The sequence below is a fragment of the Pan troglodytes genome, chromosome 23 (genome assembly GCF_028858775.2).
Source record: "Pan troglodytes isolate AG18354 chromosome 23, NHGRI_mPanTro3-v2.0_pri, whole genome shotgun sequence".
NCBI lineage: Eukaryota > Metazoa > Chordata > Mammalia > Primates > Hominidae > Pan > Pan troglodytes.
Window position 1 is genome coordinate 27,493,675 of NC_086016.1, and position 15,842 is coordinate 27,509,516.

A 15,842-nucleotide genomic window follows, 5' to 3' on the forward strand; every position below is an offset into this window, starting at 1 on the left:
CAGGGACTCCACAACCACCCCTCTACCCCGGGGTCGGGCGCGAGGGTTACCGGGAAGGCACTGACAGTACGTCCTGGCATAACGAACCTATCCCGCCACCTTTTTACCATTCTGGCTGCACTGTAGCCTCCCTCGCGGCCACCAACCGCAGCAGCGAGGCGAGCCAAGGAAGGCTCCAGCCTCCAGCATGCACGGCGAGTGCCTCCTCCAAGCCGAGAATGGAGCAGCTACCCGAACAGATGCAGAAGAACCTGCAGTGACAAACCTCCTCACTTGGCATCCCTTATATATGGGGTTTAATGCAAATGAAGTTCCTGAACAACATGTTCTGATTGGATGAGAGAAACCTCTAGGCCTACTCTGCTTGGGCTTTGTTGTCATGTTCTGATTGGTTATTCTAAGACTTCCTCTCATCCAGTCAGAACACGAAAATATAGCCCAATCAAAACAGAGCTTTTTCTCTCATCCAATCAGAACATGTAGTCCAGGAACGTCACTTGAGTAACCTCGGTAAGACAGAGTCTCGCCATTCCAGGCGCTGCTGCGTCTGCAGGCCTGTCTGTTCCGCTCCCATCCTAGAGGAGGGGGCGTTACCGGTCGGATGCTGGAGGCTTGAGCTTGCAGCAACATGGCTCGCCTCGCTACGGTTGGTCGCGGTGACGGAGAGTACAGCGCAGCCAGAGTGTTAGAAAGGTGACGGAGTAGGTGAGGTATCCCCAGGCCGCACTGCCTGCGGCGGGGGAGCGGGGGGCGAGGGGCTGGGCGGGCGGGATGCGCTGTCAGGAGCTACACTGCCCAAGGCGGGTGGTGTATTAGGGATACCATCATGGGCTACATCTCCGGTGACTGGGGTCATGTTAGGGGCAGTATTGGGTGTTGCATTGCCCCGGCGGGGGAGGTTTGGGTGCGTTATCCCTGGCGTCATTTCCCACAACGGCAGTGGGGCTTGTTGGGGGCGCTATCCGTGGCTGCGCTGGTCATGGAGGGGAATGGGTTGGGGCCGCTATCTGGGCCCTCAGTGCACATGGCGAGGAACTTGTTGGGTGTGATATCTGAGGCGTCACTGCCCGTGGCTGGGGGCTGGTTGGGGGTGCCATCCATGGGCTGCACGGCCCACAGCCAGGAGCGTGTTGTGGGCATTATCGGGGTGGACTGCCAGTGGCAGAGGTGGGGGGATGGGTTGGATGCTATGGGGGCGCTGCACTGCAGGGTAGGGAGTGGGCTGGGTGCGCTATCCGGGTTTGCACTGCCGGCGGTGGGTGACACATTGGGTGCGTTATCAGGGGCTACACTGCCGCGGTGAGAAGCGTGTTGGCGGCGCTATCCTGGGCTACACCGCTGGTGGCGGGGGCTAGTAAGGGGAGCTATCCGGTACTGCACCGCCCGTGGTAGGGGTGGGTCGGGTGACTTACTCCGGGCACCACTGCCCGAGGCTGTGGTCTAGTTGGGGGCGCTAGCCCAGGAGTCATTTTCCGGGGTGGGGCGGGGCGGGGCGTAGGTGGGGGCAGGTGGGGGCTGGTTGGCGGCGCTAGCCGTGGCTGCACTGCCCATGGCAGGGAGTGGTGTGGGGGCGTTATCCCGGGCTGCGCTGCCCGTGGCAGGGAGTGGTGTGGGGGCGTTATCCCGGGCTGCGCTGCCCATGGCAGGGAGTGGTGTGGGGGCGTTATCCCGGGCTGCGCTGCCCGTGGCAGGGGGCAGGTTGCGGGCGCCATTGGGTGCTGCGGTGTCCTAGGCGGGTCGAGTTAGGGGCACCTTTGGAGGTACACTGCTGGTGGAGGGCGGTGGAGGCGTCAGTGACAGCGGTGGCCTCCAAGAGAGAAGCGGTTCTTCTCTCTTCGGACTCTAGACTCTAGCCGGCCATCTCTTCCTGTTCGTGCTTAAGTGTGGCGGGCACCCAGCGTTTCTGCGGGAATCCTGAGCACCGCAGGGGCCCCAGACCCGCCGTGTTTCCCGGACCCGCGTCCTCTTGTTCTGTGTTGCGGGGACCGCCTGGGTGCACGCAGTAGCGAGCACCACGAGGCGACAGGGTCCTGTGGATGGAGGCATCAGGAACGGGAACCGACGCTTGGGTGGGGCGGGCTGGCTGGGGTTGAGTTTCTGCTGCTCCTGCTTAGCGCATCCAGGGTGGGCCCAGCGGTTTCTGTGGAGTAGGAAGCTCGGGCACTGTGGTGTCTTCAGTCCCCACCCCAGGCCCCAGTTCCTGGCCAACTTGGGCCAAAAGTAGAGGCTGGTCTTTGGAGGGTGGGTGTGAGTGCCTTCGTTAAAACCAGCCCGGCCACCCAGTGGCCAGCATGACAAGATGAGGCTCTGACGCTACCGCTCTGTGGATCCTGTTCTACACTTTTCTGAGTTTGCCTGCCCAGTTGCTCCGCACCTGGAGGGAGTCACCTGCCGCTCGCTGGAGGGGAGGCCGCGGGCACTGAGGCGCCATTCGCTCCACGTTGGGAGGCAGCCGCGCGCCAGGCCGCAGAAGGTCAGCCCCGGGGCTGTGATTCCGCAGCCAGCCGGGATCCGGATGCGCTTCTTGGTGTGACTGAAGGAGAGTCGGGCCGTGTGTGGAGTGTGAACGCGTGTGTTTTTGCAGACAGACACTGGTATGTATGGACGGCGTGAGCCGGTACTGCGATCCCGCAGAGCCATCCAGCGTCACGGGTTGTGCTGGGGAGGTGGAGTGACCGTCCTCAGAAACCCCCGCGGGTGGGCGCTGCACACACGTCCACCTATAGGGTGTATGTGCGTGCGTGAGGTGTTCAGCCCCTGTCAAAGTCTGGCGAGGGAAGCTGACAGGGATGGATGTCAGAGATGATGAGCTGTTTACAGGTGGCGGTAGGAAGAAAACAGCCAGGAGCCCCAGAGGACCCTGTAGCTAGGCCAGATTTGCAGTTTTTCCAGAAAGGGCTGAAACCCCATCCAGTCCTCACTCCAGCCTGTGCCTGTTGCAGGGAGAGGAGCTAGGGTGGTGGAATGCTGGCTGAGAGGCCTTGAGGGATCTTTGGGAGCGGGACCTGCTTCCAGCCTGATGCTCCTTTCCAAAGGCATGGATGGGTGTGGGGGTGCCAGCCCTGGGTGGGGGTCCAGGGCAGGCATGTTCAGGAGACCACAGGAGTCCGTGCAGACTGTTCGCTGGCTTTGCCAGCACCAGGTACTGTGTGTCTGGTCCTGGGAGCTGGCTGAGGGGCACCCTTCTTTCCTCTCATTTTTTTTATAATTCTTCCTACATCCTTGTTAACAAACCTGAAGTGCACTTTTTATGCCAGTGGGGTTTACTGGGATGTGTCCTTGTTGAGTGGCTCTCATCAGAGAAGCTTCCATAGGGAATAAGAGAGTTGTCCTGAGCCAGGTGCCAGGGCTCTCGGGTTCTTTGCATGCGTTGTGACCCTGGAGCCGTCCCTCAAGCCCCGTAGGCCCCAGTTTCCCATGGTGCACTGCCCTCCCCGTTTTTCCTGCTGCGGGATGGGGCGTAAACACCTGGCACAGCTGCCTGGGGTAGGGAGGCTGGGAGGCGGGGAGTGACTCAGGGCCTGTGAGATCTTGAGCAGCGATTTTTCAGGGGAAAGTCCCAGCGCATCTTCTCGACTTGGGCAGAAGGTGGGGGAGACTCTGCCCTCACCTCCAAGCTGTGGTGCTGGGTTTTCTGAGTCCAGGGGTGAAGTAGAATGGGCATCCATTGAACCTGGCTGTTCATGCTTCCGGAAGCTGCCTCAGGTCCCTCTTCTCTTCCCAGATGTCGAGGAGTTGGACAGGGATGGGACTAGGGGGCCTGCTAGCGGGTGGGATGGGGGGCTGGAGCTGAAGAGCTACAGCAGCCACTCTTGGTTCCTGTGGTTGATGTTTCTGGGCAGAGACATATGCTAAGCTCGGGTAGTGTTGGGCAGGTCTAAGTGGGACTGCTCAGCTCAGCATGTTGAGGCGATTTGGTGGGAGGTGGTCTCAGTCCGAGAGAAGAGGACCCTGCTGCTTGAGGCACGCTAGCAGCCCTCCTCACCCTCTTTCCCATGACCCTGTCTGATCAACTTCGGCTGAGCCACCATGGCTCAGAATGACTTGAGTCTTGAGGGAAAGGGACCTTGGCATGGATGGGGTTGGTGGCAGGGTCGCATAGTGGTTAAGCTTGAAGGCCCTGCTGTCACTCAGACCTGGGTGTGAGTCCCAGCTCCAGCACCTGCTGGTGTGCGTCCACCTGCATTCCGAGAGTCCGAGAGAAAGGCTTGCAGGCTGTGGCTTATTTGGGAAGTGATCTCACGAAACAAGGGCGAGGATGGGATTTGAAGGAGAGGAAGGGAAAGCAGCTATGTGATTATTCCCACCACTCTTCTGGGCCATCTCCCGAGGAGGCTTACAGACTGAGAACTGTTCTGTTGGGGAGAGAAACAGGGAAGCATTTATCCATTAGCCCTGTCTCCTGCTGGACAAGGGTGGCTCGGTAGACATTAACTCCCGTGTGTACTTCCAGATTGCCCATGTGTGGGGCTCTAGTGGTTTCCTGTGTGCCCTCCACACTGCAGCTTCCAAGAAGGCCCAGCATGGCCTGACATGAAGCACTGACCCGTTGTACCAGTATGATGCTGGTTGGAGCCTGCAGGGACCTGGTCATTGCAGAAGTGGTTAGAGTGAGAGGTGGGGCTGGGAGGGCTTGAACAGCACACTGAGGTATCTAACACTGCATGACCTTGGGCAGATTACCTGACTTCTCTGAGCCTCGATTTCTTTAGCTGGGTGTTTTAAATGTTAATAAGATATTTATTGAATTTTTTTTTCTTTTTTTAGATGGTGTCTCACTCTGTTGCCTGGGCTGGAGTGCAGTGGTGTGATCTCGGCTCACTGCAACCTCTTTCAATGCTTTGGTGCCTGTCTAACAGGAAGTTCTGCCTCTTGTCTGATCTCAGCCTGACATGCTGCACTTTTTTGGGTATGTTTTGTGTTTTTGCTTCTCTATTTGTTGCAACCCTTTAGGGCTTCCAGATGGGTATAAGGGGATTGCTGTCCACCTACTCACAATCCGAAGCAGACACAGGGTCACCCAAGGTAGGTGTGATGCCAAGGCAAGGATTCTGCTTTGGGGGAATTGGCCCAAGACAAGGTTGTGCTGAGCCCCTGGCCCTGCCCACACTCTGGTTCTGGACTTATGGCTTGCTCTCAGGGCCAGCTGGTTTCCACTCCTTTCCCTGGTTCAGATCCAGGATTACTGTCTCCTTTTTGGACCATGCTGGGGCTGCTGCCAGGCTCTCCCAGGCCTGGGTCAGCAGATGGGAGTGGGTACCTGGGAGGACCCTGGCACAGCCAGGGCCCTGCTGATTAGATGGCTGGCAGTGAGCAAGAGAAAGAGGGGAGAGACAGGGAGTGACGGGCAGCAAGATTGAGGTGTGCCTGTGCACGTGTACACATCTGTGTTTGGCGTGCAGGTGTGGCCCCAGATAGCTTGTTGCTGGATTCCTGTGTCTGGACATCTCTGGGTGACTACATGTGGTTCTTCTGAGCATGTCTCTGTGTGTGCACTGTTGGGTGCTCTAGCTTGTTCATGGGTACTTGTCTTTGGATATGTGTGCCAGCCACCTAGTAGGTGCTCTTCAGGGTTCTCGAGATTGTGCCCATCTGGATGGCAGGTGGTACTTTTTCCCTGCAGGACTTCTTGTCCCCACTGAGGCTCTCTTGTGTCTTCTGCCATGCCCTGTTCTGCCGTCTCCAGGCTTCCTCACCCTGTTCCTCCCTCTGCCTGAGGAAGTTGCTTCTGCCCCTCTGGCTGTTTGGGCACCCACTGCCTTCTGGGCAGGGCCTGAAGAGGGACGGCAAGTCCAACCTCTAGCCCCGTCCTCCCGAGTCTGAGTTGAGGATGATGGGCTCAAGCTCCGGGTTGAGGAGATGAGTCAGGGATGGCTGCAGGGGGTGGGCAGAAGTGGCATGTGTGTCACCATGCTGCAGGGAAGTGTGTGCTCCTGCCCCCCTTCCACCTGACCCGCCCTCAGTGGCTTGGGCACCAAGTGCAGCTGTGAGAAGGCTCCCTTACCTGGCTATTCATACACTCTTCCCCAGTAGCCTTGGTTGGCACAGTTTCCGACGGAGAGCAGGGTAGTCTCTGGGGCTCTGGGCATCCACTGGGGGGCCTTGGCCTTAGGATAATTCATCTCACCATAATCATTGGTATTTATGGAGCTCTTCCTGCACCAGGCCCTGGACTACTCACTGTACATGTAATCAGCTCATTTACTCCTCAGGACAATCCCATTTCAGGGGATAGTAGTCCTATTAGGTGGGTTCGCAAAGCATTCCTGGCCAGACATGGTGGCTCATGCCTGTAATCCCAGCACTTTGGGAGGCTGAGATGGGCAGATCACCTGAGGTCAGGAGTTCGAGACCAGCGTGGTCAACATGGTGAAACCCCGTCTCTACTAAAAATACAAAAAATTAGCCGGGCATGGTCACAAGCACTTGTAATCCCAGCTATTCAGGAGGCTGAGGCAGGAGAATCCCTTGAACCCAGAAGGCGGAGGTTGCAATGAGCCAAGATAATGCCATTGCACTGCAGCCTCGGTGACAGAGTGAGACTCTGTCTCAAAAAAAAAAAAAAAAAAAAAGGGCATCCCAATTTTATGAGGAAGTTTTCTGATTTTTTGAGGACCTAGAGGCTCAGAGAGCCTGGGTGATTTCAACAAGGTCACGCAGCTAATTAGTGATGGAGCCAGGTTCTGAACCCAGACCTGTTCCTCTGCTGTTTCCTCCACTCTTCACAAAGCTGTGTCCATCTCATCTTGGCAGTCTCCCTCTCAGAAAGGCCATCCCAGATCACCCCCTCTACACAGCATTCCCTAGCCATCTGGTCCCATTTGGATCAGATCACCCAATTGTAAATACCTGCATAAAGGTAGCCGTAGCCCTCTTTTATCCTCTATTTCCTAACCGCCTCTTCCCCACCTAGAGCAGGGATCTGTCTGTCTTGTTCACTAAAATATTCTTAGGACTAGCAGACAGCTTGGAACACAGTAGGGATGCAATAAACATTTGATGAATGAATTAATTAATGAATAAAGAGAGGTCTGACTCCAGACCTAAGCTTGAAATCCCTCGTATGTACTGTCTTATACAGCAGGGACCATTGCAGAGTGGCAGGAGCACAGGCTCTGGAGCCAGCTTGCTTGGTTCACATTCTGGCCCTGCTAGAGTTCTGGTTATCTAATGCTGCTTAATAAACCACCAAAAGCTTATGGCTTAAAACAATGGTGACATTGATTTTGCCCATGAATCTGCAATGTGGGCAGGATTCAGTGGGAATAACGTTTCTCCGCTCAGCATTGTCTGGAATGGTTCAAGGTCTAGAGGCTGAAGTCATCTGAAGGCTCAGCTCAGTTGCTTACACGTCTGGCGTTTGTTGCTGGCTGTTGGCTTTGGGTCAGTTCCTCTGCACATGGGCCTCTCTATGTGCTGTCTCCACATGCTAGATTGAGCTTCCTCCCAGCATGGTGGCTGAGCTAAGGCACAAGCATGCCAGAAAGAGAGCCAGGTGGAAGCTATTTCACTTTTTATTTTGTTTTATTTATTTATTTAGAGATGGAGTCTCACTCTGTCACCCAGGCTGGAGTGCAGTGGCGCGATCTCAGCTCACCGCAACCTCCACCTCCTGCGTTCAAGCAATTCTCCTACCTCAGCCTCCCAAGTAGCTGGGATTGCAGGTGCCTACCGCCATTCCTGGCTAATTTGTGTAGTTTTAGTAGAGACAGGCTTTTGCCATATTGGCCAGGCTGGTCTGGAACTCCTGACCTCAAGTAATTGCCCGCCTTGGCCTCCCAAAGTGCTGGGATTATAGGCATGAGCTACCGTGCCTGGCCAGCAGTTGATTCTTTTAGCAGCAACTACACTTTCACCCATTGATCTCCTGGCCACAGGTGAGGCTTGGATCTCCCCAAATGACAGGGTCTGTCCCCAGATCCCCACCCACTGTCATGTAGTCCAGGAGGCATCTTACTGTGCAGAGCCCTGCTGAGAATGGGGCTTGTAATGAGGAGAGAAGGGGGAACTTGAATGGAAAAGGCCTTTTCTGTCCCAGTTTATTATCTTATTCCAGGTCAGCCCTGCTCCCTTCAAGGGGCCTGGGACAAGTGTTGCTGATGGAGATACCACGAGGCTGGGGCTCAGACAGAATTGCTCTGGGCCTGGGGTGAACCCCATCTTTATCCAGGGAACATCAGGATAGTGAGCCCTCAACATGCTGTGTTTGAGCTGAGGGAGCTTTCCGCCTCTCCCCATCCCTGCCTCCTGCTTCCACCTGAGTCACTGTTCATCTCCCTGAGGCATCATCCCCCTGCCTCGCTTGCTAGCCTCGGGGAGGAATCTCAGGGTTTGCTCCCTGTGGCCCAGGTTGGGGCTGCTCCTGAGCAGGGCGTTGGGAGGGGGTCCAGGAAGAATCTGGGGGTTTGCTCCAGCCCAGCCTGGCAGCATCTCCCATCTATCGCAGCCCTCATTTAGGGCCTGCTTTGCTGTGAGCCTTCCCTGAAGAAACGGCAGAAGGGCTCAAAGTGAGGCTCTGGTTTTGAATTCTGCTGTCACCTTCCAGCTCTGTGACCTTGGACAAGTCTCTTAACCTCTCTGAGGCTCCAGTTACTCAGCAGGAGGGAGACTGTGGTATGGTGAGGATGAAAAGAAATAAAAAGTATGACATCTTTTTTTTTTTTTTTTTTTTTTTTTGGTGACGGAGTCTTGCTCTGTTGCCCAGGCTGGAGTGAAGTGGCGCAATCTCAGCTCACTGCCACCTCTGCCTCCCAGGTTCAAGCAATTCTCCTGTCTCTCCCTCAGCCTCCCAAGTAGCTGGAATTATAAGCATCCCCCACCACATCTGGCTAATTTTTGTATTTTTAGTAGAGACGGGGTTTCACCATGTTAGCCAGGCTGGTTTCAAACTCCTGACCTCAGACAATCCACCTGCCTCGGCCTCCCAAAGTGCTGGGATTACAGGCGTGAGCCACTGTGTCTGGTTTTTTTATTTTCATTTTTTTGAGACAGAGTTTTGCTCTTGTCACCCAGGCTGGAGTGCAGTGGTATGATCTTGGCTCACTGCAACCTCTGCCTTCCAGGTTCAAGCAATTTTTTTTTCTTTTTGAGATGGAATCTCACCGTGTCACCCAGGCTGGAGTGCAGTGGTGTGATCTTGGCTCACTGCAAGCTCTGCCTCCCAGGTTCACGCCATTCTCCTGCCTCAGTCTCCTGAGTAGCTGGGACTACAGGCGCCCGATCCTGCACCTGGCTAATTTTTTGTGTTTTTAGTAGACAAAGGGTTTCACTGTGTTAGCCAGGATGGTCTCGATCTCTTGACCTCATGATCCACCCGCCTTGGCCTCCCAAAGTGCTGGGATTACAGGCGTGAGCCACCGTGCCCGGCCGGTTTCAAGCAGTTCTCCTCCCTCAGCCTCCCAAGTAGCTGGGATTAGAGGTGCCCACCACCATGCCTAGCTAATTTTTGTATCTTTAGTAGAGACGGGGTTTCGCCGTGTTGGTCAGGCAGGTCTTGAACTCCCGACATCATGATCCACCTTCCTCGGCCTCCCAAAGTGCTGGGATTACAGGTGTGAGCCACCGCACCTGGCCTGAAGTTACTCTTCACAGATGAAAAACCTGAGGTGGAAGGAGTTTAAGTGGTTTCCCCACAGCTACATTTAATGTCAGAACTGAGGCTGGAGTCTGGGTGTTCTGACACCAGGTGGTGGTTGCTCGTATGTTGCAACAACGAGGCTTTCCCCCTTCCCTCAGACCCTTTTACCAGAGGGTAACATGGCTGCCATCCTACATATAAGCCCAAGAAGATGCTCCCTTTCCTCCTTGCACCACCCAAGCTTGCCTGCATAGGGCGCGAACGCCCACCTTCTGGCCTGTCCTGTGAGGTGCCAGGTGCCCTACCTTAGTAGGGGAGGGCTGGAGTGACCCAGCTGCATAGGTGTGGGCAAAGAGTTGGCTGTGTGATCTCCTTGAGTGAGAAGCGCCTTCAGACAGCCCCCAGCCCGCCCCCAGCATCCAAGCCTTTCTTTCTTTCTTTTTTTTTTTTTTTAACTTTTATTTATTCATTTATTTTTGAGACAGAGTCTCACTCTGTTACCCAGGCTGGAGTGCAGTGGCACGATCTCTGCTCACTGCAACCTCTGCCTCCAGGGTTCAAGCTATTCTTCAACCCCAGCCTCTCGAGTAACTGAGATGACAGGCACCCGCCACCACGCCCGGCTAATTTTTGTAGTTTTTAGTAGAAGACGGGTTTCACCATCTTGGCCAGGCTGGTCTCGAACTCCTGACCTCAGGTGATCTGCCCACCTTGGCCTCCCAAAGTGCTGGGATTATAGGTGTGAGCCACCATGCCGGCCTTTTTTGTTTTGGTTTGGTTTGGTTTTTTTGAGACAGTGTTTCACTCTGTTGCCCAGGCTAGAGTGCAGCGGCACAATCATAGCTTACTGCAGCCCCCTGGGCTTAAGTGATCCTTCCACGTCAGCCTCCCAGGTAGCTGGGACTACATGCGTACAGCACCATGCCTGACTAATTTAAAATTTTTTGTACAGATGGGGTCTTACTATGTTGCCGGGACTGGTCTCAAACTCCTGGGCTCAAACAGTCCTCCTGCCTCGGCCTCCCAGAGTGCTGGGATTGCAGGTATGTGCCACTACACATTATGCCTATTTTTTTAAACTTGAATTTTTAGGGTATCTTCATATATTAACATATATTAAGTGCTACCCCATTGTTTTCAGTGGCTACGTAGTATTCCATTGTACGCTTATTCTGCAGTGTAGTTAATCCTCAGTTGGTGATCATTTAGATGATGATGATGATGATGATGATGATTTTTTTTTCAGACAGAGTCTTGCTCTGTTGCCCAGGCTAGAGTGCAGTGGCGTGATCTCGGCTCACTGCAACCTCTGCCTCTCAAGTTCCAGCAATTCTCTTGCCTCAGCCTCCTGAGTAGCTGGGATTACATGTGCGCACCACCACGCCTGGCTAATTTTTGTATTTTCAGTAGAGACAGGGTTTTACCATGTTGGTCAGGCTGGTCTTGAACTCCTGACCTCAGGTGATCTGCCCACCTTGGCCTTCCAAAGTGCTGGGATTACAGGCATGAGCCACCACACCCAGCATAGATTATGTTTTGAATTTGCTATTACAATGAAATGATTAACATCTGTATCCATAGATCTTGTCAACTTGTATGAGTTAACCTGTGCAATAAATTTTTAAAAACAAAATTGTTGACACAAAGGGTATGTGCACTTAATTTTGATAGAGTGTATTAGTCAGAGTTCTGTCAACAAATAGAACTAATAGGAGATGTATACATATGTATATAGGTGTGTGTGTGTGTGTGTTTAGATTTATTATGAGGGATTGGTTCATGCAGTTTTGTAGGTTTCTTTCTTTATTTTGAGACAGAGTCTGGCTTTGTCTCCCCGGCAGGTGTGCAGTGGCACAATCTCAGCTCACTACAACCTCTGTCTCCCTGGTTCAAGCGATTCTCCTGCCTCAGCCTCCCGAGTAGCTGGGATTACAGGCACCCACACCAGGCCCAGCTAATTTTTTTCTATCTTTAGTAGAGACGGGGCTTTCACCTTGTTGATCAGGTTGGTCTTGAACTCCTGACCTCAAGTGATTCACCCGCCTCGGCCTCCCGAAGTGCTGGGATTACTGAGCCCAGCCAGGCGTGAGCCACTGTGCCTGGCCAGGTTCATGCAATTTTGGAGGCCAAGAAGTCCCACGATTTGCTGTCTGTTAGCTGGGGATCCAGGAAAGCTGGTGGTATAGTTCTAGTCCAAGTCCTGAGGCACAAGAACCAGGAACGCTGATAGCTGAGGGCAGGAGAAGAAGGGTGTCTCAGCTAAGGCAGAAAATGAGCTTTCCTTTCCTCCACCTTTTTGGTCTATTCAAGCCCCAAGCCTTCAGTGGATTGGTTGTTGTCCGCCCACATTGGTAAAGGGGCATCTTCTTTAGTCTACCAATTCAAAGGTTAATCTCTTCCAGAAACAACTCACAGACATACCCAGAAATAATGTTTTATCAGCTATGGAGACATCCCCTAGCCCAGTCAAATTGACACGTAAAATTAACCAGCACAGAGATACTGCCAAATACCTACACATTAGTGGGATGCTCGTTTTCTTCTACCTTTACACCATTATCAAAATTTTTTTTTTTTTGAGATGGAGTCTTGTTCTATTGTTCAGGCTGGAGTGCAGTGGCGTGATCTCAGCTCACTGCAATCTCCACCTCCTGGGTTCGAGCAATCCTGCCTCAGCCTCCTGAGTAGCTAGGATTACAGGCACACGCCACAATACTCGGCGAATTTTTTTGTATTTTTGATAGACAGGGTTTCACCATGTTGGCCAGGCTGGTCTTGAACTCCTGATCTCAAGTAATCCATCCACCTTGGCCTCCCAAAATGCTGTGATTACAGGCGTGAGCCACTGCACCCGGCTTTTTCTTTTCTTTTCTTTTTTTTGAGACGGGGTCTGCTGTGTGTCACCCACGCTGGAGCGCAGTAGCACAAACATGGCTCACCGTAATTTCTGCTTCCTGGGCTCAAGTGATCTTCCCACCTCAGCCTCCCAAGTAGCTGGGACTACAGGTGCCTGCCATCATGCCCCACTAATTTTTGTATGTTTTGTAGAGATGGGGGTTCCATCATGTTGTCCAGACTGATCTCGAACTCCTGAGCTCAAGTGGTCCACCTGCCTCGGTCTCCCAAAGTGCCAGGATTATAGGCGTGAGCCACTGCACCTGACATTATCAATTTTTTTAAAACTTTATCTAATGGGTAAAAGTGATACCTTGTTATTATTTAAAATTTTCAATTGTAGTAAAATTTGTAGCTTCTTCAGTTCATAGACATGTATTCCTAGCAACTCTCATGGTAGAAGGGCCTTACTAAACAGATAAAAATAAATTGTGCAGTCATTTTGGGAAACTGAAGTGGGCAGATCACCAGAAGTCAGGAGTTCAAGACCAGCCTGGCCAACATGGTGAAACCCCATCTCTACTAAAAATAGAAAAAATTACCCAGGCGTGGTGGTACGTACCGGTAGTCCCAGCTACTCAGGAGGCTGAGGCAGGAGAATTGCTTGAATTTGGGAGGTGGAGGCTGCAATGAGCTGAGATTGCACCAGTGCACTCCAGCCTGGGCAACAGAGTGAGACTCCATGTAAAAGAAAAAAAAAAAAAAGAAGAAATTATGCAATCGTGGTATATGTCTGGGCCCTGCTCTTGGAACTCAGTTTTCACAAGTCCTATTATTGCAATCGGCAGTCATCTTGCTTTTCAGCACTTGTGCAATGGGAAATTCAGTCAGGCTCTTGAGATAGTGCAGGTGGGCAGTGATCTGTGATCCATAAATCACTGTGCAGATACTAGATGCTGTGTTTTTCTTAAACCTGAGGCATGAATTCCTAACTGATGTGGGGTTGCTGGCTCTGAATGCCCACTGTGCCATGTTTCTGGGAGACCAGTGTCTTTCTCCATCATTCTTTTTTTTTTTTTTTTTTTTGAGACGAATTCTCCCTCTGTCGCCCAGGCTGTACTGCAGTAGCGTTATCTCAGCTCAGTGCAACCTCCGCCTCCCGGGTTCAAGCAATTCTCTTGCCTCAGCCTCCTGAGTAACTGGGATTACAGGTGCCTGCCACCACGCCTGGCTGATATTTGTCTTTTTAGTAGAGATGGGGTTTCACCATGTTGGCCAGGCTGTTCTCCAACTCCTGACCTCAAGTGATTCGCCTGCCTTGGCATCCCAAAGTGTTGGGATTACAGACGTGAGCCACACCCCCGGCCTCTCCATCATCCTTTATCTTCATGTGATTTATGAAAGAAACAGAAGTCAATCTAAGTCTCCCCTTGGATGAATAGTAGACTGAAGTTTCAAAAGAGTAGATGGCCTGCCCTCAGTGACTTAGAGGTGGAGCTGGGATGAGAGCTGAGCTCCAGGGGATTAGTACTGGGGCCGGATGGGTACTGTTTGGAGAGGGGAGGATCTGGGTCAGACCACCTAGTGCCTGCTTCTCTCAAGACATCTGTTTTCTGAACTTCCTGTAACTGCCTCATCCCCATGCCTGGGAAAGGAGCTTGTCTCATCTTTCAGCTCCCACTGGTGGCTATGAGGCCTGAGCTGCCCAAGCAGAGGAAACCACATTGTCCCTTCCTCCCGTCCTGCCCCAAGGGCCAGGGGACATAGTGGAGGGGCTGCTGCTGACAGGAGCCTGGACTGCCCTCTCCTCCGAGCCCAGCCAGCTTTCTTGGCTCTACCTGCCTCAAAAGCCCATAGAGGCCGGGCACCGTAACTCACTCCTGTAATCCCAGCACTTTGGGAGGCTGAGATGGGTGGATCACCTGAGGTCAGGAGTTCGACTAGCCTGGCCAACGTGGCGAAACCCCGTCTCTACTAAAAATACAAAAATTAGCCAGGCATGGTTATAGGCGCCTGTAATCCCACCTACTTGGGAGGCTGAGGCAGGAGAATCGCTTGAACGTGGGAGGTGGAAGTTGCAGTGAGCCAAGATCATGCCACTGTACTCCAGGCTGGGTGACAGAGAGAGACTCTTCTCAAGAAACCAAAGATGCTATCTTTCTCCTCTTTTCTTATGTTTGTCAGTTCTCTTCTCTTCCCTGCTTTCCTGCAGGGGAGTTTCATTTTCCTGCACTCTCGAATGCCCTAGGCTTTCATCTCGTGCTTTAGCAGGGGAAGCCTCCTGGGAAGGTATCTTGTTGGGTTCACTTAGGTCTCCTGAACCAGTCCCCGCAGCCAGGAGCAGATGAGATGCCCTGGTTGGCCAGGCTTGGTCAGGTGCCCACTTCTGACCCTGGAGGCGGATTGAGTGCAGAGGTGTTCTTCTCAGAAGGAGGCCAGATGGAGGCAGGGCAGGCAGGACTCAAGGTGTCCACCAGCATTTCCTGGCTGTGGGTGGGTGCCACTGGGGTGAGAGGCACTTGTGGCACTCTGGAGTGGCCATCCAGTGGGAAGCCAGCGGCCTGAAGCCACCCCGGAGCATGAACCCCACAATCCTAACTTCCCTGGGGCAGAAGTGAGGGTGGGGGGAAGCCTCCAGGCTCCTGCTGGGGGCTACTTGCTTTGGAGGAAGAGTCAGCCCCCAGCCCTGCACTGGCCCAGGACCCTGAAGCTGCTCCCACGCCTGTACTCCCAGGGGTTTGAGGCCCCTGTTATCCCCTGGTGTGAAGGAGTCAAGAAAATAGAAATCCTTGTGTCCTTGGTCCACAACCTGGGATTGGCCCCTGGCACCTCAGCACAGAGTCTGGGACCTTCACAGTGGTAGCAGGCCCCAGAGAGGAAACTTCAGGGAGGGTTGGCGGGAGAGAGGCCAATGGCACCAGCTGGGCCGTTTTTTTCCCTTTCTCCACTGCCTGAGAGTAGGCAGGGCCTGGGTCCCTATCTGTGCCCACCCACCCCAGTGTCTGTTGTAGTGTATGGGCCACATCCCTTTGAGAGGCGCCATTAGTAAGTGCCTGCTGTGTACTAGGCGTGGCCAGCACCAGTGCATGCAGAGATGAGCACTAGCCCTGTGGTATGAGGCAGGACACGCTAGCCCTGTTGGCGTGAGGACTAGTACCCGAGCATGTAGAGATGAGGACGATCCCTGCGGTTCAGCTGGGAAGACAAATACACCCGCACATGGGTACCACCCACCCACCCCACACTGCCAGTGTGAAGCATGGCACTGCTCTGACCTCTGTGTAGACACTTGGGGGGGTGGGGCTGACAGGTACAGATCTGTGCCTGTGTGTGTGTACATGCGAATGCCCCTTGCAGTGTGCATGCAGTGTGAGTATGTTGATGAGTGCCTGTGAGCACAAGCCTGCATTCTGTGCGTGTGTCCAGTGGG

General features: G+C 53.5%; 1 protein-coding gene across 3 annotated transcripts in view; it reads left to right on the forward strand.

Moving 5' to 3' along the window:
- Positions 1-493: 493 nt before the first annotated feature.
- LOC107970382 (immunoglobulin lambda-like polypeptide 1) overlaps positions 494-15,842 on the forward strand; it is a 43,528-nt gene continuing 28,179 nt past the window's right edge. For all 3 annotated transcript variants that reach the window (XM_063808409.1, XM_054675958.2, XM_063808410.1), the window contains exons 1-3: positions 494-705; positions 4,768-4,909; positions 10,530-10,620. In XM_063808409.1, coding sequence (XP_063664479.1) covers positions 4,768-4,909; positions 10,530-10,620 — 233 coding nt within the window. In that variant the 5' untranslated portion in view covers positions 494-705. The remainder of the gene's footprint in view (positions 706-4,767; positions 4,910-10,529; positions 10,621-15,842) is intronic.